The sequence below is a fragment of the Psittacula echo genome, assembly GCF_963264785.1.
Source record: "Psittacula echo genome assembly, chromosome: 16".
Lineage (NCBI taxonomy): Eukaryota > Metazoa > Chordata > Aves > Psittaciformes > Psittacidae > Psittacula > Psittacula echo.
This window is the reverse complement of record NC_137752.1, coordinates 2,383,323-2,410,435: the sequence shown is the minus strand read 5'-3', so window position 1 is coordinate 2,410,435 and position 27,113 is coordinate 2,383,323. Positions and strand designations below refer to the sequence as shown.

General features: G+C 52.5%; 1 protein-coding gene across 1 annotated transcript in view; it reads right to left on the bottom strand.

The window, feature by feature from the left end:
- Window positions 1-2,409: 2,409 nt before the first annotated feature.
- LOC308227762 (carboxyl-terminal PDZ ligand of neuronal nitric oxide synthase protein-like) overlaps window positions 2,410-27,113 on the bottom strand; it is a gene marked incomplete at its 5' end in the record, with an annotated part of 31,160 nt that continues 6,456 nt past the window's right edge. The window contains 9 exons of the mRNA XM_080630592.1: window positions 2,410-2,974; window positions 3,057-3,414; window positions 3,917-4,082; window positions 4,624-4,791; window positions 6,164-6,318; window positions 6,730-6,871; window positions 7,143-7,251; window positions 8,439-8,497; window positions 9,163-9,255. Of these exons, the coding sequence (XP_080486718.1) occupies window positions 2,485-2,974; window positions 3,057-3,414; window positions 3,917-4,082; window positions 4,624-4,791; window positions 6,164-6,318; window positions 6,730-6,871; window positions 7,143-7,251; window positions 8,439-8,497; window positions 9,163-9,255 (1,740 nt within the window). The 3' untranslated portion in view covers window positions 2,410-2,484. The remainder of the gene's footprint in view (window positions 2,975-3,056; window positions 3,415-3,916; window positions 4,083-4,623; window positions 4,792-6,163; window positions 6,319-6,729; window positions 6,872-7,142; window positions 7,252-8,438; window positions 8,498-9,162; window positions 9,256-27,113) is intronic.

The following is a 27,113-nucleotide window of genomic DNA, read 5'->3' as shown; positions in this document are numbered from 1 at the left end:
TTATACACTAATGAATAGAAGCTTGATTGCAAGATCCTGTTTGGAAAATTATAGTGCTGAATTGAAGCCGTACAATTACATCCAAAATGCTGCATATTCATTTCATCTGCTTTGCATAGAGATTAACAAGCGAGCCCTAAAGCAGACTCTGAAATTAAAGCTAACACCAGATTTAGTCACAGGTTACAAACTAAATGGCATTGTTTGATGGATGTGAATCTTTACCACCTGCCTGCCTGATGATTGCTAGCAGCTTACCAGACAGCAGAGGAAAAAGTTTCTTCCCATGAAGGAAGCATAATAAGATGCTGGGCTGGAAGAGCCCCCTCCCCGTGCAGGCAGCCCCCCCCCGGCAGATGTCTGCAGTGGGCCTAGGGAAAGGGCTCCCTGCTTCTGGCTCCATTGCGCTGGAGGCTGCATCCGCCCCATGGAGGGTGGCTCAGGACCACCACAGAGGCTGTTGGTCCATCCAACACCCAGGGTTGGGCTGGGTCCCCCCTCCTGCATGGCAGGAGTCTCATGGGGTTCGCACCCACCCTCTGTGCTGTATCACCCATGGGTTCCCTTCCTCACCTCGCAGGGGCTTTGCTGCCTGTCTGTGATCTGCCTCCTCCTTGTTGTATTCCCATCCTGAGTGCGGGGCCAGCGGTTGTCTTGGGAGCAGAAATGGGGACAAGAAAGGGCAAAGGGGGTGTGTGGGGAGCAGGGGCTGCCTGTTCTGGTGGGGCTGCAGCAGGCAGCAGCACTTGGTGCCATGCAGCATGGTTTGAGTGCTGCTGGGCTTGGGGTTTGCATTGGAAATGGACTCCATCCCTGATGGAGGAACCTGTTGGATGTGTGGCAGCTTGTGTGGGGACATGGGACCTACTACGGGGCTGCTGAGAGCTGTGTCTGAACTGGGGCTGTGGATGGGAGGGTGCAGGGGACAGGCTGGTGGCCCGGGGCAGCCTCCAATCACAGCAGGGCTCACTCTTGCTTGGGAATACCTGGAGGATCCCAATCCACATCCAAGGGCACCGGCACAGCTTGGGGCTCCCTGTGCGCATCCCGCAGTGGGGCAGAGACCACAGCACTTGCTCTGCAAATGGGACACCTTTATTTTATAGCCTTTAAAAGTCAGTTACCAGCTGCAGTGACTTCATTCCTAGGACAGGCTGGGCTGCCTCTACTGCACTATGGGACAGCCCAGCCCCAGCTTTACAAGCCCCAGCGAGGATGCTGCCAGCTCCCACCCAGCTCCTCCCGGCCATGGCTGGCTTTGGGGTGCATGTCCCATCTCCTCCCGTCTTCCCCGCCATGGGAGCAGCATGGTGCCCGGATCGGGCAGTGTGGCTGCTCCCAGGCTCCATTCCTGCTTGGCACGTTCCCATCTCGACCCTCCAACACTTTCCCAATGCCCTCTTGCAAACAACCAAGGTGGACGAGCATCTCCTCGGGTCCCTCCCCAAAACCTGCCCAGGGTCAAGGGGCCATTTGGTGCCCTTCACCCAGAGCTGGGCTTCTCTTTTACACCTTAACTCCTCCCAGGACACTTCCACTTCTGAGACCAAACCCCAACCACAGCACAGCACCCTGAAACCAGCGCGATGGAGCAGCCAGCGGCAGCCCGAGGGGCACGGGAGGGCTCTCCCACCTGACCCCAAGGCCACCTCCAGTGGCCAGCCCTGCACCCGATCATTGGCCTCTGCGGCGTGGCCCCAGTGCTGGGCCATGGGAAAAGGCACCTGTGGAGAGAGGCAGTGGTGGCTTTGCCCTGTGGGGACACAGCACTGGGGCTGCTGTCCCCCAAAGCTGGGCTGGGCACAGCGTGGACCATCCTTGGCACCCACCTTGGGAAGCCGGGTGCAGGAGCAGCACCGTGCCTGTGCTGCCTGCTCCCGCTCGCAGGTGACAACCGATGAATGGGGTTATGACAGCAGCCTCGTGTCCACAGGGTGTTCACAGCCCTGCACTGTGCCATGCCCCTGCCTGCCTGCTCCCATTGTTCAACCCCCAGGGATGTTTCTGCTGAGGAGCATCCCATGGGAATGCTGGCTGGGTGGGAACCTCCCCAGGGCGAGTCAAACCAGCACCATCCCTGGCTTCCAGCAGTGCTGTCTGCCTGCTCCCAGCCCTCTGGAGCTGCCAGGCAGGCGATGGCACACATCCTGCCAGGGGCAGGTGCGAGGCTGCCTGCAGCCACCCGGCCAGCAGAAGGGATGTAGTGATGAACATGAATTGCCTGGAGCAGGGACTCCAAGCAGCACCTTGCTGTGTGAGCAGGGACAGGACAGGATGGGGCAGCAGGAAGGCAGTGTGAGCTGGTGCAGACCGAGGGCATGAGGTGGCCAGGTCGCATCCTGTGTGGCAGCCCCATACATCGGATGGGAACAGCAAAGGGACCTGCTTCCCAGCCAGGGCACCAGGACCCCCAACCCCAGTGTGGGCTGGTGGAGCAGTGTGGATGGAGCTGCTGGGAGCCAGCTGCCACCTACTGCAGTCCCACTAAGAGGGGACCCTGGTGGGTCCCAGGGCAGTGTGCGGCTCTGGTTCAAGCAGCTCATCTTCAGAGAAGCTGATGTGCAAGCATGTGTCATCTGCAGGGGAGAAGGGCAGCGTGCTGTCCATCGGGCTGGCCAGGGCAGCCAAGTCCTTGGCCAGGGCCTCAGTGGCTGCAGAATCATGGATGCTGGCCAGGGGAGATGTCTGCCCACTCTCCCCCGTCCTGCCCTTGCCCAGAGCACGATGGCAGGTCCCAGCTGGGATGGGCTCTGTGCTGGAGGCACTGCTCCATGCAGGAGTCCTTGCCTCAGGGTCCAAGAGGGTGAGGGAGCTGGCAGCGATGCTGGTGAGGCTGGAGATGCTGGGGCTGGGCAGGCTCATGTGGGCAGTGCTCTCGGGCTTCACCTCCATTTCCAGGCTCGGGGAGGTCTTGCTTGACCTCTTCCGTAGGATGGGAGGTGGCGGGTTCAGCTTGGGAATGGGCTGCAGCCGCCTGGGAAGGAAAGCAGAGAGAGGAGGTGATGGGCAGGAGTGTTCCCGCTCCAGCTGGGGGAGGTGGCGGTGGCACATCCTACCTGTCCTCGTCCCCTCTGTCCGTGTCGTCCCCCTTCTGCCGGCTGCTCCCATTGAGCAGAGCGAAGTCGCTGACCTCAGAGCCCTCCACGCGCCGGCTGAGCCCGTCCTGCCCCTCCAGCACCGCCAGGCACTCGTCCCCATCCTTGCTGCCGCAGCGGTGGCCGCCCCTCTCCAGGCTGACGAGGTTCAAGTAGGAGTCCCCAAGGCCCAGGGCCGGCAGTGAGCCAGGGGCCACGGGGCTGCCCAGGATGCTGGCGGGGCTGGAGGTGGACGGGAGGTGGATGTCCAGGCTGTAGTGGTTCTTCAGGTTCAGGGATAGGGACTGAGCCAGGGACAGGTTTTGCAGGGAGCGGTCAACTGGTGAGAGAGGGACAAAGCGGGGTGTGAAGAGCTGGGGACCTGCAACACAGCTGCTGCCCTGGACCATGAGGGGTGCAGAGATGCTCCAAAGCCCCCTGAGCCCTTCCTGGGCTTGTACTGGGAGCACCCCAACTGCTCCCTAGAACATAAGTATTGCAGGGATGCTCTGAAGGGCTGGTGCCGGGAGCATCCCAACTACATCCCAGGACCCCAAGGGGTGCAGAGATGCTCCAAAGCCCCCCAGAGCTTATTGGAATGGCACCAGAGAGTGCCCAAATTGCTCCCTGTGACTGCAAGTAGTGCAGTGATGCTCCAAAGTGCCCCCAGAGCCTGCTGCCATGGTGCTGGGAGCATCCCAACTGCTCCCTGGGACCGTGAGGAGTGCAGAAATGGTCCAGAGGGATGATGCTGGGAGCACCCCAGCACCCAATCCCCTTACTCCAGGATGAGGCTGGGCACAGTGGACGCGCCACCCCTGGCTTCCCCGCGGTGCACTCACCCGGCTGCCGGTGCTCGTCCCGGGCCTCCAGCGCCGTCAGCTGCCGCACCAGCAGCGAGACGTGCTGCAGCAGGTCCCGGTTGGTCAGCAGGAGCTGCCGCACCCGGGCCTGCGCCTCGATCCGCGCCGCCGTTTCGGCCGCCAGTTGGTCCTTCAGCAGCTGCACCTGCGGGACGGGGCAACGGGGACCGGGATGAGCGGGACGCGGCGATGGGGACCGGGATGAGCGGGACGCGGCGATGGGGACCGGGATGAGCAGGACGGGGTGATGCGGGCAGGGAACGGAGCCGCGGCGCTCCGGCGCCCCCTGCCGGCCCCGCCGCGCACCCCACCGGGACCCCCTGAGCCGGTCCAGCGGCGGACGGGTGGATGCGGCTTCATCCCTGGCCTGGTGGAATGGGATGGAGGGGATCTGCTGATCCCCGGTAACGTGGAATGTCGAGGGGGGCCCCCGCTCTGACGCCGGTTTGCAGGAAGAAGCTTGGTAGGGATGGCTTCCGAAACTTGGATGAAATGGGAACTGATGGCTCTGCTGGGCCCTTTGTGACCCTGTTACAGCAGCTTGGGCTTATGCGTGCAGCCAGCTCCATGTCTGTGAACTCCCTGCACCATTCGCACCGTGTCCCCTTTATCAGCCCAGCTTGGCCAGAGGCTGGAGCAGGGAGAGGAGGTGGTGCTGCCAGGGGAGGGCAGGACACGACACGTACCTGGGCCACGGCCACCTGCGTCTGCTGCTGCTGCTGGAGGAGCTGCTGCTGCAGCAGCTGGAGGCAGTGCTGGGAGGCCAGCGGGGTGATGGAGGCAGCGGAGCAGGGGCTGCTGGGGCTGAGCAGTGGCTGGGAGCCAGCTGGGTGCAGCGAGCAGTTCTCAGCATCCTGGGCACAAAGGAACAGGCAGGGTGAGTGGAGAGACCAGGCAGGGATTTGGATTGTGTGTCCCCATGGCACCACAGGTATGTTGAGGGGACAGCCCTGGGCTCTGTGCTGGGCTCTGCATGTCTGTGTGATCCATGGGGGATGTGTTTTGGAGTGAGTCCGCTCCCAGAGAGTAGCAGGGCTGAATCATCTGTGTCTGACTGCACCTCCAAACAGGGAGGACCCCAGGGAGGAGGTGGCAGGGAGTGACACAGATACCCCATCACTTTCCCCATGATGGGGCTGCCCAAGCTGGACCGTATTGCATTGCCTGACACGTCTGCCAGTGGCAGCAGTGGCTGTGTCAGGGCCATCAGTGTATTAAAAGTGGTCCCAGCAGTGGACATACTGGCACGAGAAGGGCAGTGCTCCCGCTGAGCGCTTCCAGAGCAGCTCCTGACAGCCATGAGCCCCCTGCACCTCGTCGTGGTGCTCAGAGCCTGGTTCTGCTGGGTTGGCACAGGGTGGGTGAGCTTAGAGCCACCTCCCATGCCCTGGGGACCCTGCAGTAGCCCCATGCATGGCACTGGGGGTCTCGGCAGGGAGCCTCCCACCCTGGCAGGGGGTGTTTAGGGACAGTTTAGTGGGTGCTGCTTTCTGCCCCCTGTTCTCCCTGCTTGGGCAGCTCCAGCCCCTGAAGGAAGCTGCAGGGAAGCTCTGCCTTTCCAGGCGCGGAAATGAATCCCATTGAGTGTGTTTCATCACAGCTGGTTCCAGGCGGGCCCTGCGAGCGATACGATTGTGTGAGATGAAGCGATGCCATTCAGGCCGCTGGGAAGCGCGCACAGGGGAGCTCTGCAGAGCAGCTATTCATCAGGGTGAACCCACTGCTCGTGCTGAATGCACGCTGGGTGTCTGTGCTGCCAGGCTGGGACCCCTCAAGGATGCTGAGGTGGTGAGGGAAGCCAGGTGTCACTGTCAGCAGTCAGATGAGCAAAGAGGGGCACAGAAATGCACCCTGTATGGCAGGGAAATGGTTGTCTCACCAGACACCTCCTTTTAGTTTCTGCCTGTTGTGCAGATGCTGCTGCAGGAGGAAGGCCCCGCCTTGCCTCTCTCTAGCACTGGGTGATCACTCCAGCAGAGCCCCTCTGTGCTTTGCCCTGCCTGTGCTCACCCAGGTTGTTTGAAGCCTGTTCAGCCATGCACCGTGCCTCTTGCCTCTCCTCCTGTCCCAGCACTGGGACACAGCTTAGTTGCAAGGAGCAATGGGGGGGTCTGCAATAGGGTCTCCATGAAGTCCCTCCAAATCAAGCTATGATACAATGACCCCGAGCAGAGGGACCCCAGCACAGGCAGAGCACATGGACTGTCCCCCAGCCACCCCCATTACCTGGCAGCTCTTATCCTTTGAGGCTTGCCCAGGTTTCAGCAGGCCGAGGTCCCCCCTGGCACCTGGCAGCTCGCCGGGTCCCCTCTCGGACACACAGATGCCATCAGAGTCGATGCCAACCTCATCCGTGATCTTGGAGCTCTTTATCTGGTGAACTTCAAACGAGACGGACACGTAAACCCAAGCCCCCTCTGTGCAGGATCACAGCGAGAACCCAGGGCCTGGAGCAGAGCTGGCAGCCAGGGTGACAGCCCAGGGACAACGGCCAGGACATGCCCCAACCGTGTCCATGCTGCAAAGAGGCAGGAGGAAGGGAACAAGCCAGATGAGGGGCTGGTGCCTGCAGACCTTCAGCATGTTGGACAATGGGGCTTAACCTCTGTGCTCCTGGTGCCCAGGATGAGCGGGCAGAGAAGGCAGAATCCCCGTGCCCCCCATCTGAACGGAACCAGAGGTCTCGCCATCATTAGAGCTGGCCATGAAGGACCTGCCTCCCTGCAGGTCCCCCCCCAAAGCCCCCCTCTGCAGAGGGGTCTGCCCCTGCCCCACGGGGACCCGCACGTCACCTTCCAGCGGCTGCTCCTCGGCTGACTTGTCACTGGCGCCGTCCGCCTGCCCATCGGCGTTCTGCAGCGCGTGCTGCAGGCTCAGCTTGTGGCACACCTCGAAGGCCTGTCCCACCGTGCGCACCACGCGCATCGCCTGGCTCTGCGGAGCAAGCCCATGGGATGCTCAGACCCACTGTGGCCACTGCCACAACCCCCCCGGCTCCCCTGCTCTTGGAGATGGGTGCTGTTATCTCGCTGTGGGATGAGGCCCAGGGGCAGCAGGGGACAGACACTAGGCACGTTATGTTGGGGACATCCAGCACTGGTGCTGCCTTGGTCTCCCCCCATGGATCTGCGTCCAGTGGTTACTTTGGCTCCCTTGGAGGCCTCCCCCGGGGGGTGACCTGGCCATAGCCCCAGGAGCATCCTACCTTCTTCTTTGACTTGAAGACGTTGCACCTGAAGGAGTTGTTAGCACCATCCCTTGCGATGTAACTGAATATTTTCAGGTCTTGCGAGTCGTGAGACACGTAGAAGATTCTGGATGGGAGAGAGACAAAGGCAGTTAAACACCCAGGGGAGTGTCTGCCCCCAAACAACCTCAGAGGGTCCCCAGTGTCCCCACACGGGCTGGCTCAGCACTCAGGGCTGGAGGAACGATGCGGTGCTGGTGCACAGCTCCTCCTGCAATTATCAGGAGGCGACAGATTTAGAGTGTTTCTGCCTTCACGGAAAATCTGGTTTCTGAAGTAGAAAAAGCTTTTTAAAGATGCTGTGGGAAAGCTAAAACCTATAGTATTGCAAAGCTCTCTTGTTCAGGCTGACTTCTCCTGCCTGTGCTGCAAAACCATTTTAAAGGGCCTCTTTCTATGTTTAATTGGGTGAAAATGTTCAGGTCTGAATAGAGAAGAAACCAAAGGGATTCCTGAAATGTTGTTTTCTTTTACTCATTCCTGTTACTGGGATTTTTTTGTGCTGGACCTGCAGCTGGAGCAATTATTACTGTATATATACCACGTCTTGTAATCATCTTTAAGGAATGCCAGAAGTGAGAGGTAGGCACAGATAATGCTCTTTATCTCCTCACCAAGGGCTCTAACACAGAAAACCAGTGTTGGTGACCTCGGTCCTTGAGGCTGTGGGCTTTGTGCTCATGGTACAACTATTCACTGGTGCAGCTTGTGCTCTGAACTGCGTCCAGGGGCTACACACCACTGCTGAGGTTGTCTGATGGCTCCTGAGGCATCAGGTTTATAGGCAGTGTAAGCCTCTGCGTGGGGCTTGTGGTATGCAGAATACTTGGAGATCCCATGGCAAGTGCTGTGGAAAGTCAGTGCTACCTTACCATGTCCTGTATGGGTTAACTCACTGTAAGCACTTACACCTTAAGTAAGGCTCTTCTTCAGAAGCCCACAGCAAGCCATGCTCTGAAGAAAACCACAGGAAGCCTGCCTTCACAGTCAGAATCAGAGTAAGGCGAGCTGAAAGCATCTCTGGGGGTTACCTAGTCTAACCCTGTTCAAAGCAGCAGCTTCAAAGCTATATCAGCCCACCTCACCCTTAAAAATGTATGAGAAGGATCCTCCATCGGCAGCAATTCTGCATCCTTGTTAATGTTTCATGGCCCTCTGGAAAGAGCCTTGGTAGAGGGAACTCAGCAAGGGGGAAGATGGATGCACAGCGCTCAGGGCTAATGGGACCTACTGGTGTAACCCCCCTGCACCTACCTGTACACAGGATCGTGCATCACCACCATCTTACTCTCATCCCAGCTCCACTCCTTCCTCTGTAAACAGAGGGCAGAAACAAAGTTGGTGAGCCAGCTAAGAATGAAACTCCACCGTGATGACGGGAAGGAACCCTGAGAATGGTGCCTTTGTCCCACACTGGAATCCAGGCTACAGTCTGGCTACATGAGCAATGGCTGCTTCATTGGTATCTTGGATAAAAATAGATTTCTTTGCTCATTTATCATAGCTGATTATCTGATCCCAGCCTTCAGGGCTGAAAATGGCCCCTAAGATTGATTTATAGCATCAAATATGCAGGAAAGTAACACATTTTGGGGAAGAAGGCTCTGAGCCAGGGCTTAGGAAGCTCTGCCTGGGCGGTGAGCTGAGGGATGCTCAGCCCAGGCAGTGCAGAAAAAGCCTGCTGGTATTAACAAGAAAACCTATTTCCTGAAAGCTTGACAGTTTTGATGGGAAACCCAACAATATATCCTCTTCCCACAGTGTCATTTCCCCACTGTTTATTCAGTGAGGTTTTGTTATCAGTTTGATGGGAAATGGAGTGTTTTCTTGTGAAAATTCGGGGAATTTAAAGAAAATTCAGGGGTTTTTAAAAAAGGTCAGTTTTGGTTAAAAGTGTGACCATCCTGAACAGTGGTGATACCCAGACATGGCTAGAGCCAGCACCCTGGGTGCCCCAGTGGGGCTGGGGAAGTCTCACCTTCTGCTTCTTGCGCAGAATCACCTTCACCCCATCCACAGACACAATGATGCTCACTTTCTTCTTCTTGATGTTCTTGGCTTTGAATTCATACTGATGGGAGGGAAAACCCAGGTTAGAAAAGAGAGTACCTAGGGCAGTGTGTGCTGTTAGAGTTTTACATTAAAATGTTGGATTTGTGTTTAATCCCAGGGAAGTGGGAATTCGTTTTATCCTGCTAAGAAAATCCATGTTGGGAAGGGCTCACTGCCATAGCTTGGATCCTGGCTTTGTCAGGAGCATCCTTTGGGAGAGGATGAGCATAGTTCAACCCTCTGAACTACATCCAGAGACTGTTAATGCGGATCCAGGAAGAACCTTCCTGATGCATTGGCCATGCCTAGTCCAGTGGGACTCTGCCCCAGAGGCTTGACAGGAGCTTGCACTTGCAGCAAACACCACGCAGTGATTTATGGCATCTCCAGCGCCCTTGTATGTCAGTGCTGCAGTGCATGGGGAATATGAAATCACTGCTGAATTGCAGGGAGGGCCAGATGGGTGGCAATAACGCAATTACACCTCAGTCATTTCCATAATCACATTAACCTCAGTGGGCTCAGGAGAACAACCCAGCTCTCACCTGCAGGTGTTTGCTGCCTGAACTCCCCTTCGCTTGTGTTAAAAATTAAACTTATGGCTTTTAAGTATTGCTTTTGCTGACAGCCACAAGCATGGCAGAGCCCTTCTGCTCTGGAGACCTGTGCTCACAGCACTGATCCTCACTGGCTCCAGTTCAGGCACCACATTCGGCCTCCAAACACAGCATTTTGATGCCTTGTACCCAGTGCCTATCAGAAATCCAGCATTCCTGAGCCAGATCCTCAATTTACCTAAACCAGCACCTCCCTTACTGTCAGTGCAGCTACAGGAACAGCCACCATGTATCTATTAGAGACAGAATCCTTTGGATTAACTCAATGTACAGTTCCCATAGTGGAAAAGCAGAGGTTACAAATCCCATTTTAATTGTCTAATACTGTCAATGGTGCTGTAACGGAGCCAGGATGTAACAAAGGGGACATCGTGGCAGAGCCGCAGGTAGCAATGGGGATGTTAAGGGAGTCCAGGCACCTCTTTCAGGAGCCTGAAACTGAAGGACTTTGTGTGTGGCTCCGTGTCAGCACAGCACCCAAGCACCGCAGAGAAGATACGCATCTCTCCAGCTCCTCAGCACCCATTGTAAGCCACACCAGCCACACAGGCAGAAAATCGGGTGGCTTTTGTGTTTATCAGGCTTTTGATGCTTCTCATTGAATCCTTAGCACTCTGCAAGGTTTACGGTATCAGACAGACCCCAGATTAAACCGCAGCCTTTTGATCTCCCCATGAATTATTACTCTGAGACAAGCTCTTTGAAAACCTCTCTCTAGCACCGCTGCGTGTGAAGCCAGGGCTAAGTCTGCCATACATGTCTCTACAGGGAGGATTGAGATGATGGGAGAGGTGGGGAGAGCATCCTGCAGGTTGCTGTGGGCTGGGGGGACCCTTAGGAGATGCACACATCTGGGGGGCTGCTGGTCTCAGCACCCAAGTGGTGCTGGTGACCCCAACCCAGCCTCGCTGCGTGCTCCCATCTCCACCAGGCTGGAGCTTCCCCCTCCCCTGCACCAAACTGTTTCTCCCTGTCTGCTCGCATGCATGTCAATAAAGCCGGGATGGATTGTTCTGCCCACTAAAGAGCTATTTATCTTTCTTTATGCACAAATGGCTGGGAAAATACTAGCTGAGCTTTCCAAGAAAGAGAGAGCAATCCAGTTTATTTTCCCTTTGTGGCAACAGAGGTGCAATTACATTCAAACAAGGCTCTTTACTCAAAGGCTTTAAGCGAAGTCCAAGTCTGGATTTTGCAGAGATGCTTTTCCCTTCTCTCTTGGACAGAAAGGAACAATCGGGAGCAGCAGCATCTCTGGCTGCTGCCAGGAGTGATGGCAAGTCTCTGTAGAGCCAGGGAACTCCAGCCAGCTACCACACCACACTGCACCACCCCAGCCTAACTTTGGGATAGGTATGGAGCTTCAGCTCCAAGCAGAGCCATACAGCCAGCAGGAGCAAAATCATAGCATCACCTAGGTTGGAAAAGACCTTTAAGATCATCAACCACAAACCATGTCACCAAGGATGAAGGCGCACTCTGCCCTGAGCCATATTGGGGTGGCTGGGGCTGGGGCTGCACATGGAGCAGGCAGGAGCAGAGCTCAGAGCTCCTCCTCTGCCCCAGTGACACACACCTCCCCTTCACACGGCATCTGAGGCAGTTTTGACCCTCGCAATCTGCAGGCAGCACCCTCAGGCTCTGCTCTGGATTGGGCCCTTTGCCACAGCATCATTGAGGGAGGAGGTGCATGAGTTCACTGGTCCTTCTTACTCCATGCAGCTCATAGCTGCTGCTGCTTGTGCCTTGCTCCTGCATCCTCATCAGAGCACCTACAAATGGCCAATGCATGTTTCCCACATGCTGGGGTCCCAGCCATGGGCAGAATTAACTTGGCCTGAAGGTAAAACTGATTGGGCCCTAAAATCCTTTCTAAAGGAGCTGTAGGATGGCCTGGACCCAACTGGCTGCTCAGTAACACCAGCTGGGAGAGCACCATGCTCCCAAGAGCAGGGCTGGGCAAAAGCCCCAAGAGCCCACGCTGCACCAGCTCAGATTGGGCTCTTTCCCCATCTCTACACACAAGAGGCAGATAGGATACAGCTACAGGCATTTAATTGCTTCCTATCAAGCAGGAATCAGTGTTTTAATTAAATGTGATTTATATAAGGACAAAAAGCACATGGAAAAATGCACTCCGAGGTAGCAGACTTCATCTATAAAAATGTTGATGTATAAACCAATATACAGCTGAGCCCGAGCTCCTGGCTAACCTGGCACTGACACAGAGAACATCCAGGCACTGATTTTTGTTCTCTTACTACTGAATTGATGTGATTTTTCCCCCTAGATTTGTCAAGGTTACCGACAAACCCAAACCCACACAGCAGCGTGCATCTGCTCTGCTGCCTTCTACGAGTCAGTAGATACTCTTCTGCTGCTTGTGCTATCCTATGGGGAAAAGCTTTCTGGATGTTAAAGGATGTGGAGTCGCCCTCACAAGCGGTGATCCAGCATCAAGCCTGGCAGCTTCCTTTACTATGGGGACAAGATTGGACACTGTATAAGAAAATGCAGGTCAAAAAAGGGGCAATGCGTCTCATTTAATTCAGCAATGTCATTAATTCTCTATCTGACCTGGAATACTTCCCATTCCTGCTTTTAAATCCCCGTGTTCAAGTCCTTGCCTTTCCTACGGTCCCACACACTGTTGGCATGTAATCTTAACTTACCCAGGAGCTAAAGACTCTATGACTAGAAATGTTAATGGTGCTGCGTGATGCATATTTCATCTGATAATTCCACCCAAGCAGATATAAATTACACATGCAGTTACCAGCTTCCATCTGCTGATGAAAGAGATGGGCTAATGCACATTGGAAATCATATGCAGTTTCTAGCACTAAGAACAACTTGCATGAATAGAGTTATTCAAGGAAGCAATTCTTAATGTGATTAATTACTGAAGGTATCAGGGCTTTCATTATGCAAATGGAAACTGTCATAAAATAGAGAGTTTGAAGGTCTTAAAGGCAGCCTCTGTTTCCAAAAAACACATTTCCCTCATTGACAAAGAGCAGGAGGGTCGGACTCGGGAGAGCAGCAGAGCCAGGACACGCTCCTGCCATGGTTCAAACGGTGGCTGCTGCTGTGCATCAGTGCTCCCAATCACTGCTGGGTAAGTGCTTTGTGCACCCAAAGATGCCGTCAGCTTGGAAATGGACGACTTCTCCCTGCAGCTGTAAATCCCCCAGCCAGCCCTTAACCTGCTGTCCTGCCCCTAACCTCCCCTTGCCCTGTCGTGGCCTGGCAGGCTGCAGGATGGATGTGTCCATAAACAACCCCCCAACAATAAGCAGTCCCAGCCCCTTCCCAGCCTCTCCCGCCGGACGGACACAGGGAGCATGGCAATGAGGAGGTGGAAATCCGCTCGGCTCTGCCCCCCGACAGACCGGCTCCGGGCACCCCAGCAGGACCCAGCGCCCCTGCTCCTGCTCCTTGGCTGTATCCCAGCCCTGTGGGAAGCATCCTTCCCTCCTGCTGCCGTGTGCAACCTCCGGTACGGTGTGAGCGCTGCTCTAGGAATTAAAGCCAGGATGAATCCAAGTATTTCAAGCTGAGGAATGTAATTAATTTCAAACCGAACTGATCCGCACGGCATGAGGACACGGTGTTATCTTGACTGCTGTTTGAATTACGGATGCTTGGAACGCTGCCGCTTGGAACCGATGCTACAGAAAACTCCCACGTTCTGCTCCCAGCAAGTGCAGCTTGGCCAAGCACAGCAGCCCCAGAGCTGACAAACCAGCGCTGTCAGTTCCCATACCCTTTGGACCACAGGCTGTGGTCCAGCCTCCAATCCCCCTTCTGTATCACATCCCACCTTCCCGCAACAGCCCTGCGGGCAGCGGCATTCCAGCAGTTCCCTCGTGGCCTCCGGCTGGAAACCGCTGGGTTATGGCCTTTCCTTTGTTCCTCTTGGGAAGCATGTGCCTGTCTGCATCCTATGAACTCCCAGTGCACGCCGGCGGGGCGCACGCTCCTGGGGACATGGCCGGGGTGAATGTGGCTGGGCATAGTCTGGGTCTGTGCTGCAGTAACTGGGCAACACGGACACAAAAGCGACGCAGGAAGCGGTGGAGGCCAGGAGTGCACCTCCTGCCCAGTGGAAAAATGAGAATTTATGATCCTTGGAAACATAAAACTGCTCAGTGGAAAGCAGAAACCGAAGGGGGAGGACAATAGTCAAAGAGAACGCTGGCAGCGTACTCATAGTCCGGTTTTATCCCCTCTCATTTCAATTAGATCCTTCCAGCATCCAAGAAGTTCTCTGTAGATACTGCAGCCCAGTCCCCACACAGGGAGCTGGAGGGGGCCAAGGAGCTATCACAGCCCCACTGGGTTTCTGGGTGTCCCTGGAAGGGCAGCAGAGAAATGTAACCATGGTTCATCACACGGGGTTTATTGATGCATTCCCAGTTCCGTGCTCTGGTAGGGCTGCCTGCGGGGCCAGGCGGGACTGAGGGTGGTGAGGATGGGAACAGGCTGCCCAGAGAACCTGTGGCTGCCCCATCCCTGGTTCAAGGCCAGGTTGGACACAGGGGCTTGGAGCAAGCTGCTCTAGTGGAAGGGGTCCCTGCCCGTGGCAGGGGTTTGGGACTGGAGGAGCTTTAAGGTCCCTTCCAACCCAAACCATTCCATGATTCTATAACTTCTCCAATCATGTGCAGGTTTGTGCTCCAGCCCTGCAGATGCTCTGGACCCTGGCATTTCTGGTGGGTTGTGTGGACACCGAGCCTGTGGTTGAGGCTGAGTCCTCAGGGAGGGTATGGAACTCCCCAGGGACAGCATCCTGTGCCAGAGCCCCTGCATCTGCACTGGACCAGCACTGCCAATGTCCCTGGCCACAGCCTGAGCTGCAAAGACCTGGTTACGGACTAGACTTTGATTAGCCCTGGCAAGAAAGCACCATGGGATCTACTGGCCACAGGTCATTTATTGACAGGGATTACTGCAGCCAGCCTGGAGCTGGTGCCCTGCACATGTGGATCTGCAGGTGGATCTCCTCCGTTGCAGGAGCTGGAGACAACTTGTCACATGGGTGTGAGGAGAGGATTAATGGGAAATGCCTGTCTATGTGCTCAAACTCTGCCCATCAGGCCACAGAATCATCTGCACTGGCTTGATGAGGCATCTCTCACCTCTGGCTCTTCTCACAGTGACCAACTGTGAAGAGGTGTTAATGGTCCTGATCAGCCTCACCTGAGGTCTCTATCCACACTCATAGGCAGAGGCTCCATTTAAGCTCAGCTCTGGGCCCTTGCTCCTTTCCTGAGCTCCAGGGTAGGAATGCTGGTCTCCAGTCATGCCTGGCCATGGACTTGCTCATCTCAAGCTGAAGACTGACTTCCCAGCTTGGAAACAGATCTGTCCCATCAGCATGGACCTGCCTGATGATCTGGACCCTTGGCTGAGCCTGGCTGCTCCCCAGGGTCTGCTCTGCCCATCCTGCTCAGGTATGATGTGGTGGGGTCCGGGCTGACAAGGGCCATGTTATCAGCTCCTCCTCACTGAGCAAAGCCACCCTGGCTGCCCCCTGACCCTGGGGCAGCATGTGGCCCCTCACACTTGTCTTGGTACAAGGAGATGCACAAACACCTCCCTGATGAGGGATGTGTTGGCCAAACCCTTCACTAATGCCCAAACTCGGTGGTCAGCCCCTTACTGTAAATGGAGAATTGAGGGATGAAAGACACTGGGGGAAATGCAGAAACCTGACACTAAGCTCAGAAAGCATTTATGCTTCTGGAGCCTCCTGCTTGGCATCATCAGCACTGTTTTAATTGGCCTAACCTGCAGGTCTTCTTGGACCTGTGCCCCACAGCCCCTCAGCCAGCATGAGGACACTGGGGCTGTGTTTAGCCAGTCCCTGACTTAGCTCAAACTCCAGCTCCAAAAGCAGCTTCTTGGAAGTTGCCTCTTAGTCCTGGCTGTGTTTGAGCTCTGCAGAGACGCAGGTGGTTTCTGTCTCTTTTTAGGATGCTTTTAGGGGACAGAGGCTTCTGGAAGAGGTAACAGTAGAAACAATGGGCATATCTGGTCTGGGTGCTTCCTGCTGCCTCCTGTTTTGGCTTTGGAGATGCTCTGGGGTCGTGTGTGAGTGAAGACACAAAGTCCAAGGGGAAAAACCAGTCCTTTAGGAAGCAGCACCAAGCACCACCCTCCTGCCAGCATTTGGAAGCTGCAGAGAAGCAGCTTGTGACTGACAGGAGAGCATCCTGTGGATCCAGCCTCTCTGAACACTCCTTCCGCAACACCCATGGGGCAGAGCAGAGCTCCTGCAGGTGATGGGAGCTGGTGGGGAGACCAGCAGTGGCTCTTTAATTGGTCCTTTCCACCCCAGAACAGGCCGAGTGTGCTGGAACAAAGCTGCTCCTGCTGTTAAAGAAGGGTGGGATAAAGGCAGCCTTTTCACTGCCTCCTCCCTTAAAGAGACAGTGCAGAGCTCCATCCCGAGAGGCACAAGGTGACATCATCTGGCCTTTGGTGCCTCTCCAACAAAAGCCCCTTTGTGTGACTGTCACTTCCAGGGACGCCCCCCGCTGTCCCCAGGTTTAACAGGGAGCTTTCCCACACACAGCCCTTGTCCCACCAGGGCAGGCCAAGCCGGCTCACAGGGAAGCTGGGGTTCATTTTCCTCCCTATCTCTATTCACTCTGCAGGAGAAAACAAATTACCCTTTCCATCCGCACTGCTCTGGGTGATTAATTACTTTCAGTAATGAAGTAGTGTCTTGGGACCCCACCCTAATGGAGTCTCATGTACCAGGCACTGAATGCACATGAGCATGGAAATGGTGCCTGCCTCAAAGAGCTGTTAGGTTACTGCGGATAAAAAGTGCTAATTTCATTAGAAGCAGGTCAGAGTCACCTTAAATAACCCTTACAAGTGAAACTGCAATTATACACTCTGATACCTGCAAGTAATTCTGTATTTCCCTATAAACATCAGTGTCAAGAGGCCCTGCAGAGAAGGCCCTGGGTTTGTACACATGATATTCGTATCCTCGTTGCCCTCCAGCCTGGATTGTAGGACAGGAGGCGAGTTAAGAGACGGAATTGTTCTAAACCTTGTTCATCAATGTTCAAACAACAAAGCTCAGAAGAGCAGGAACCAGGACTCTATGGCAGGCTCAGAGCTCTGTGAAGAAGCCTTGGACCCCCTACCTGGAAGTGGGAAGGTAATGGAGTATTTTGTGTGTTGGTTTCTCATCCCCAAAGCAAGGATGTTTGTTTTCTGCTCCATTCATTCAGTCAGTCCCCTGCTAAGCAACAACCACCCAGCACCCAGCCAGCAGGACCAGGCCACCAGATGCTGCTCACACAAAGACACGAGCAGGGAGCAACTGAGGATTCCTGCTCATTGTACATTTGGTCTCAACTCACTGAGCCACCCTGGTGTGGTTGTGCAGGTGGAGGGAGCTGCAGTGCATGAGATGGGGGCTTCAGGGGTACTTACGGAGGGCCCTGATGGGGGCTCACACTGGCATAGCACAGAGATGGGGAGAAACCCTAATCCTGCTGCCATGCTGGGGCTCTGACAAAGGCAGGTACCAGGATTTCAGGCCTCTAATGCAACACTTCACGTTTATGTAATGATGCTATTCTGGTGCAGGTAGTCCAAAGGAGGATGGCAAACTGGAGGTGAAGGCAGCTTGAGAGGCAGGCTGGGGAGCCATGCTCTGTGCGTGGGGATGGAGAGTGCTCCTCAGTGCTCCTGAGGCTCAGGACAGGTGAGGTTAAGATGGAGAAGGTCCACGTGTTCAAACAGGTAACTAAGTCCCAAGAAGACCAGGGGTGATTTACTGTGGTTCTCCACTTCCAGCATCTATGCTGCTCTATGGCCAGGAGAAACTGTGTGGCTGCAGTCTCCTCCTTAAAGCCTCTGTTACTTCAGGATGCGGAGGAGAGTGATGCTGAGCATGCCCACCCAGGGTGGATGCTTATCCAAAGGAAGAGGAGGAATTTAGTTTGCTGTTGAGAATCTGGAGAAGCTACATCTGCATGACTAACACCTGCTTTTGGTAAATGCTGCAGGGAGGGACCATCTCCTGGCTTCTAAACTTGTTATCACACCCCATATGCATCTTGGGTGCTGTCTTCCAGCTCTGTCTTGTTTCTCTTAGCCACCTACCAGAGAAATTAGCATTTTCTTTGCCTGTCTACGGCAGAGGTAGGAAGCTGGACTTGGCACCTCTATTTTTGAGCAAGCAGAATTCAAGCTAGAACGAAAACTCGGTCTCCATTTGCATTCAGAAACAGCTTTGATTACAAACTAGACCAGGATGAAGACGGGAGGGATGCTGAGCTGTGTAGTGTGCTGCTATGTGCAGACCAGGTTCATGGCTCATTTGCTAGGTGCAATCAGGCTTCGTTCTCATTGTTAGCTCAAGCCCAGGGTGCAGCTCAACCTTTCTGCTTCTCAATGCCAACAGCTTTCATGAGCTATGAAAGCTATGTACTGGTCTGAGACAGTCAAGGACTGAAATAATCTTCATTGCCAGGCAAGGAGACTTTTTCTGTGTAGCTGTTAATTCTATCAATCTCCAACAGTTCTGCTTGAGAAAACCTTTCTTCCACAAAGCCCAGTGACTTACAGCTGCCCTCCAAGTGCTGCACAGAAAGGATGTGTCTGCATCTAAGAGCACCAACAGTACAGCAATTCCAGCCTGGAACAGGCCATTGATCTTGGAGGGGTCAGGCATTGTAGGACTGCAATGACTGTGTATGGTCTGTTAGTAGACTTGGCATGCAGTACTGAAAGATCCTGCCTTATCTATGTCTGATGTTTGGATACAGCCATTAAGAGGGACTTTTAAAGTACAAGTGGTCCTTGGTTAGAAATCACTGAATGCTAATGAAGTTGCCAATAGACCGTGGTACTCCTTCTCAGGGCAATCCCTAAATCTAAAGGAAGGTCTCTGGGTTCTCCTCAAATTGTCCATAAAATCCTACTTAAATTTGGAAACAAGACTGTTACTGTAAGAGAAGGAAAATTCAACACTAATTGTGTCATTCCAAAACTCCAGAATATTAAGCAGTTCAAGGACTTTGTTAGCCTCAGGGGAGCTACCAAGGTGAGTGACTCATGATGAGAGAAACAGCCTGGGTTTAGTTAGAGGGAATTATGAATAAAGAGGGTTTTATGGTATTAATATTGACACTTACAGAGGTCTCGTCATCAAAACTGTACCAGAGCATCACCGTCAAGTAAGTGCCAAGGCAGGGGCAAGCAGCCTGGGCTGGGCTTTCAAGCTCTTGGGTAAGAGGCCACTGGATGCTTTATCAGTTGTTTGAAGGCTTGTGGTGCTGGGCACTGTATGTGCCCCTGTCTCCTGGAGGCACACAAGGTTCCTCAGCTAGGTATGCAGCTACTTTGTATATGGGTAAATAAAGGTTAAGAACTTGGTACAAACAGCCTCTAAAGCAGCTACAAAGAGTAGCATCCTGCACTACTCATGTACAGGTCAATGATTAACCACAGTGTTCCCTACCCTAAATCACAACTGCTCCAGCCCCCTGCTTGGATGCAAGGAAGCAAAACAAGCAGGAGACCAGCACTGCCCTGAGGGGGCAACAGAAAATGTGCCTGGGCTAGAAGTTTAAACCCCATAATCATTAACAGCTGGAGCACAGGCTGCAGCAGGACCAAACTGGTCCATGATGGCTTGGGATCACTGAACCCGGTGCTTCATGAACCGCATGTGGTTCTGTGCTAGGTACAGGGCACTCAGATGTAGCTGGTGTTGATGGCAGGCATCAGCATCTGGGACAGTTCTACCAAAGGACCTGTGTGCCTGAAGAGTAACTGTGTGCCTTACACCCTCCTGGAGCCAGCTGTAAATGCCCAGTCTTCCATCACACTGCATCTAGTCTTAACATGTCCCACTGCTCTTCTTCCATGACAAAAATCACATTTTAGAAAGAAAACCCTGGAGCTCAGAGGGTTTTGGGGTTCCTGGGGGTACGCTGGATGTGGCTGTGCAAGCAGAAGGGTGACCTGGGGCCTGGCCAGTGATGCTCTGCATTGTGAGGGCTGCATCCTCCCCTCCATCAGACCCGCCGCATGGCAGCATCTCTGCAGCAACACAGTGACAGAAGGATGCAGGAAGGGGGAAATGACTCTACTATCCTGAAAACAGTCAGGCAATTGCCAATTAGTCCAAATAACCCATCTGGCCCAGAAAAAGACCATTTAGAGACTGTCTAATCACTGCTGAAGGAAAGAAAGAAACCCATTCTGTAATGCCTTTGAAAAATCCCTTCTCCCTCATCAAAGTATCCTTTCCTCCAGGGAGCCATTCAAGGTTTTGATTCTGTAGATTTATCACAGAGTTATTTGGTCAAAACATGAAGCAGCTTGTCAAAGTATTATGTTAAGTAGCGCCAATTCTGTTTGCCTTCAGGCCTCGTTTAGTACAGAGCCAAAGCAGAATTAAGAAAGCAAGCACAGAACCAAGCTATTGTTAGCAAATCTCACTTTACTAGGCAGAATTTTGCTTTCTGGTCATGGTTCCTTCTCAGAACAGTGATCCATAAAGTACAAAGGGCTTTTGCATTGGACAAAATCAACACAGCATCTACACATCACTGTTGTGGCACTAGATCTAGCCTTCCTCCTGTGTCCAGCATGGACCCTCTTAACCTAAGAACCAGAAAGACTGAGGATGCACCATAGCTACAAGCTGATATTTTTGCTTTAGTTCTTTCCCTACATGTAGATAACTTCACCCATGGGACAGGTTTAAGTGTTTGTATTTTCATGGACCTTTCCATTTCGTTCCTGTTCCTGAAGCATGCCAACTTGCTCTAATGGAAATGAACGCATGCACTTGTAGGAGGGTCTCTGCTCCACCAGCATCTCCCCATCATGGACAACCCCAGTTTCTGCCCATGCAGTTGTCACTCAGATTAAGGCACCTCCTCATTAACAAGTTAATCCAATGTGCTCCCTACTACTCCGGTTGCCATCTCAATTGCATTTTCTCACTAATAAAGCAGCAGCTTTGAGTGGTGGCTGATTGTTCTATACCAGAATGTCATTTGAAAGCCGTTATATTTAATCTCTGTAATAATCTACACCCAGTAACATAATTGGTGAGAAAAGCTACTTTATTTCAAACTAGATAAAAGCTCTGCAGAGATCTCATACACTGATATTTTTGCTAGTGAAATCAAATGCTTCAGAAATATAATGATAATACTGTTAAAGCCACTTTGGTTTACAATTAAAAGGTACCTGCCTCATTGCCAAGATCCAGCACGAGACAAAAAGCTCTTGTCTTGTTCTATTTAGTACTAACATTTTAATTTAGCTTTCATCTGTTTAACTGCTGCTTTTATTAGCAGCTTCATCTAAACTCCAATCCATCATGACTCTTATGCAAACCAATATTAATATGCCTCACTATTTCCACCCCCTCGCTGGAGAAGCCATCCAGTTCTCAGTGCTCTGAAGAAGGCACTGAAAGGTCGCTGTTGCTAAGAGATGACACATTTCAGTGAGTGAGCCCTCCATCCATCCGTCACCAATCATACACAGCACACACTGTGTGTACACTTACAGGGTGTAAGTAAGAACTGAAGCATCTGTAATCACTGGTCACTTCTCAAACCTAGGTTGTAGCACATGGATACTGATAAGAGTTTTAAGCTGTCTTCTGTTACAGTGGCCTATTCACAGCTAGAACAGTGCCCACTCGTTTCAGCTCACAAGTGGCAGAAGATAACTTATCATTATTGTGTGGCAAGAGCCCAGCTGTGATTTAGGGTTGGAGATGAGCAAGGTGGAAACTTGCAAAAGCTTCTAAATCAGTGGAGCAGCTCTACGGCATGACAAGATGTCCCCCAAGCAGTGAGCAGAAGGCCGGATGCTTCTGCTATCTCAGAGGTGTTTATTCCTCTCCTCCTACTCAAGATGTACAAGCACAGTGTACTGAGTCCTCCACTACAGCCACATGATGCTGCCCAGAAATACTGCATGATGCCCCTGCAAAAACATCTCATTAAGAGCTTCTCTCCTTTCTGTTATGATAATAAGAGCAGAAATGGGATAAACCAAGTCTGGGTTAGTCTGAGACGTGGCAGGCTCAATTCTAGATAAGCAGCTTCCACATTTTTAAAGCTATTTCTTAAGTTTATGAAAATCCCATGTTCTGTAAGGCCAGTAAAGCAGGGTATGCATGAAACAAGCCTGCCAAGGAGACCATGGGCTGGAGAACATGTGTAGAGAGGCCTAAGGAGCTGCAGCTGCATCACCCATCCTTCCAAATCTAGCCTTCCTCAGGCCTTCATGGCAAGGGAGCTTTGGGAGACATCATCCCACCTGGTGTTTTGGCTAATTAAGGTTGCAGGGAATACTGGGAAAGGGGATAGGCTATAAGAACTATGGGGCAGGGTAGGAAGCCCTTTCTGGAGGTAGGCTGGGAGGTTGCAGTTCTGTGGCTCTGCCTATTGCAAGAGGAGGCCCTGCAGTCCCAAGCTGCTTGTTTTGCCTGGAGATATGGATTCCTGCCAGACCTTCTCCCAGAGGGCTCATCTCCTTCCTCAGCACCCATGCTGCAGAAAGGTAAGATCCATAATGTGTCTGTCATCTCCTAATGTGAGGTGGCTTCCCCTCCCAAGGGCATCTCTCTCAGGTCCGTTATCCTCTCAGAGACCAGCAAACAGCCTGTGGGAACCAAACTCAGGTGCTGTTTGCAGTGTAGAAGAGTAAAGTCTTTTTCAGTAGAGCAGGGCACTGAACAGTAGTAGCTTCAGTACTGCCTGCCCTTGTTAATGTCACTGACTAGCCCTGGGACATGGGAGACAGCAAAGAACCTGCGGTGGGGGCTGAGGCGCTGAAGGCTCCAGCAAAGGTGTAATAAGAAGGGATGCAAAATCCACTGTATCATGAAAATGGGCTAATGTGTGTGTTGGGCACATCAGAGACCCTGCAGAGCTGCTGCCTAGATGCTATTTAGAGCATTGCTATTTAGAGCATTGAGGTGTAAGGGTCTCTGTCTCACCTAGAGCTCTTCCTGTTGGGTAGGAGGTGGTAAGAGGCCCTCACAGCACACTGGAGGACTCTTCTGCCTCCCAGGAAGCCCACCCTGCTCCCATCCTTGTGCAGGAGCCTCTGCTATAGCTGCAACAAATAGAGGAAAACAAACTAATGAGGCATTAGGGCTAAACTTAGCTGCAATTAACACTTAATTACCAACCTGAAAACACTTGCTCTATTTTGCCAGGGCCTGGAAAGGTAGAATCAATTAGCTTAATCTTGTGTGGTAGAAACCTTCAGCTGGCTCAGATGCCTGTCATGAATGGGACCCTGGGAGTGACTGGTGTTTGAGACCACAGTGCCTGGACCTGAGCAATCCTATATGTGGCAGGTAATGGGACACAGCCCTGCCTGGGGAAGAGAAGGGCTGTATGGCAAGGATGGCCCGAGGCAAGTCATCTCTTCTGCTCTTCATGCCCTTGTGCCAATCTTTTCTTAGCCTGCTTGTCTGAGGGACTGTTCTCTGCTCATAGCTTTGTTGTGTATCTTCCCTTAAAGTAGATGACAGGTAAGGTGGGCTGCTGGCCAGGGAGACAGCAATACAGAGAGAGCTAGAGAGTAGGCAGAAGACAAAGCCACCCATGCTTGCCTGTAAATCTCCTTCCAAGTCACGAGTGCAAGTTCCTCAGGGTTTGTTTGGGTAGACTTGTATGCTGTGTTGAGGACTGACTATAGTCTGATCATGCACTGCCTGCCTGAAAGCTGCATGAGCCTTTCTTAAGCCTGTGCTTTGGAGAAGAGCCCAACCTGACACCAGAGTTTCTGCAGAAGGTATCAGAGCAAGTTTGTACGTGCTCATGTACACTTGGTTTGTATACCACCGCTCGCTCCTGGAGGCTATATGCTCTGTCTAATACATATCAGGGTAAGCAACCCTTGTGTGGTTCTCCAGAGAAGCAGGGAAGGTATCTTAGTATGCCCCAAGAGAGCATCTTTTTCTCTGGGGTAAATGCACAGTCCTTCTGGTATGGGGGAAGAGGAACGTACAGACTTGTTGCTCGGAAGCCTTCCTCTCATCTTCCCACAAGGTCTGCTCTCTGCCTGTATGCTGGTCAGTATGAATGCCGATTGGACCCATGACTGCAACATGTAGTAAATGAGACTTGGTTACCAACATTCCCCCCCACCATGTGCTATCAGTTCAGAGCAGACACATGAGATGCTTGTGTTTCACACTCCAACCATGTAAGAGCTGTCATGTTCTTCCCGCACCCTCCTGTAAATGGAAAGAAGGTGTGAGGTATTCTGAGAACTAAAGAAAGGTCCACAGCAGCAGTCTGAGGACTGATGAAACGTGTTCAGATGCTGGGATTATTTCCTTTCACAGCCCAGGGCTGTCATTAGCTGAGCATTTGGATGCTCGTCCAAAGAGACTGGAAGGAAAAGCCCTCCCGCAACGGCAGCAGAACAAACTCCCAACCAATAACAACAGACCCTGGCATGCAGCTACTGAGGCCTCTACCAGGGCAAGTGCTGCAGCAGTTTGTGCTCCCACATTTGAACCTGTGCCTCTGCTGCAGAGGACCAATGTCATTATAGTGGGAAGCGCTGCAAAGGCTAACCAAGAACCAGCAGCTGGGAGCTCAGCTTCTGCCTTTTCTTAGTCCTGATCACAAACTCCAGCCTAGATTAACATGAAGCTGGCAGGAAAACTTAGCTCCAAGCATAATAACAACAACTCAGGAAGGGCTTACAGGCAGAATGTATGAGAGGAATCTGTGCAGCGGTTAGCTTGGTGAGCTTCTCTTCTGCAGTAGGAAGGCTGCCTGGGAGAACTGAAGGAGCTGTGTTCTAGAAGGATCTCATGAACAAGTCTATTAAGCACCTCTGAAGTCTGCCACACAGTGATAAATTAAGCTGAGATGGCTGGAGGCAGTCACCCTGCTCTGTGCCAGCTGTCTACCTGGTTCCTCTCCTTCTGTAGCAGGAGCAGATAAATGATACCCATATTTGCTCCTGAACTGTTGCAGTTTATAGCCTGGGCTGGCTTTAAGTGAAAGCTGCTGCATGAAGCCAGCCCAGCTATCAGACTGGCTGCAGCAGAGGCAGGTTCTGTCACTGCTGCCTCTGCTTCACATGGTTGCACTTGTAGGATTGTAACTTTTACTCATCCTGATTTAAACTGCTGTCATGTCACACTTCAAGACTACCAGTTGATACTTGGCAGTCAGTGTGACTTGTAGCGTGGCTAGATTACACCTCCTCACTGGAACACCGTGTGGAGAAACTGCAAAGAGGTGAGGCTCTGCTTAAGAGCTTACATGCAGCAAGAATGATCAGGATAGGAGGGAGGCTGAAGTGAGAAGCCAGTTCTCATGCCAAGGAGAACTCGGGCATTTCAGATGTATGCTGTGCCAGGATTTAGGAATGTTTCTGCTTCTCTGGTACACCAACCTCTGGGGAAAAAGACTTCTCAATTAAGCTAAGCCTAAGAAATGTGGAGGTAACAGAAGAAACACATTAGTCTGGATGCCTGCCTCTTGCTTGTTCATCCTGGTGCTTGGATCGACAAAGCACCAGTTGGCTGTTCCCTTATGAAATGATTTAATAATCCAACATCTGGCTCCTTTGAGTGTTAATGCCTGCTTAGATCCCAGCTAGACCTTCCAAACAGACCTCAAACTTTTAGGCTTTGTCAAATCTTTGAGTGCAAATTCCAGGGAAACTGATTCTGTGCCTTAAAGGTAATTAAACAGAGTGACTGGGGGATTGCAGTCAGCAGGCTGGCTGTGGGGATGACAGGCTTCGACACTTGCTCCTGCCGTGTCCTTGTACAACTCACCACTCAGAATAGCAGCTTTTCTCTAGGGCTGTTTGGCTCTGAAGCCCTGGGCTGAGGGTTGTGTTGCTTGAGGAAGGAAACAGCTGACCGATTCTCCTCTGGTCAGTGCAAGCTCTGGGGAATGGATGCAGGACGTGTGATGTTAACCCTTCACATAAACACGACAAGGGCTAACGGGTTCAAACTTAAACAGGGGAAATTTAGGTTATACATAAGGAAGGTCAGATATAAGGAAGAAATTCCTCCCTGTGAGGGTGGTGAGGAGCTGGAACAAGTTGTCCAAGGAAGCTGTGGCTGCCCCATCCCTGGCAGGGTTCAAGGCCAGGTTGGATGGAGCCTTGAGCAACCTGCTCTAGTGGAAGGTATCCCTGCCCACAGCAGGGGGTTGGAACTGGATGACCTTGAGCTCCTTACCAAACCATTCCATGATGCCTCCCATTCCCTGGTCTCCCAGGGCAAGATTTCCCAAGCAACCTCCGGAGCTTTGTGTTTTACAAAACCAATCTTTACCCCCAGGCCTGTACCCATAGGCATCTCTAGCAAAGCTTTCCTGTTACTGTTTCCAGGCTGTGTGGGCTCCACAATATCTTTCCTCTTAAACTGCATGAAAACCTTCACCTGGCTAAGGGGGGAACTTGGCTAGTTACTTGTTCACAAAAGGAGTTGTGTGTCAAGGGAAAGGGTGACTCTGCTGAACTGGGGAGCCATCTGGGCCCTCGAGGACTGTCACATTCCTCACTTTAGCTGCCACTTATGCAGGAAGAAAACCCTCGTGTTGTACATAAACTCCTTAAACACCTGCAGATGAATCCACTTCAGCAGAAAGCCAGCTCCACCAGAACACTGGCTGTGAACACAGGAGCATGAGCTGCCTGACACCCAGACCTGGATGGCCTTGGGCAGCAGGAGAGGGCAGATTGGCTTCTCCCTAGGAGGTGGAGGAACGCCTGCCTGCACAAGGAGTTGGGCTCATAAAGAGCAGCCTGACGTGCCTGTCAGAGCATACAGTACTTATCCAAGTACCAAACTAATTTCATCACCTCCCCTGCCATGGCAAGAGGAGTAGAGGGATTAGTTTGAACTCTGATGATCATATAATAACAAGCTGTATGCAGCTAATAATCCACTGGAAGGATTAGCAAACTTCAAGCTGTCTAGCTCTGCATAATGGGAAGTGAAGAACAGCAGCTTCCCTGTTGTATCTATTGCGTCTGCATTCCCTTCAGTAGAAGCATAGAACATGATGAGACAAGGTTTTCCAGTCTGTTATGAAATGGGAACCTAATGTGTGACTAATGGGGTATTGCTAGAGATTCTACAAGCATCCATTCAGCCAGGAATATGGATTTAAGGTTTACTGTAAGAGTGCATCTTAAATACCTACCACAAAAGAGCAGATTGATTTCAGCAGGCTAACAAAACATGTCATTTGAGGCT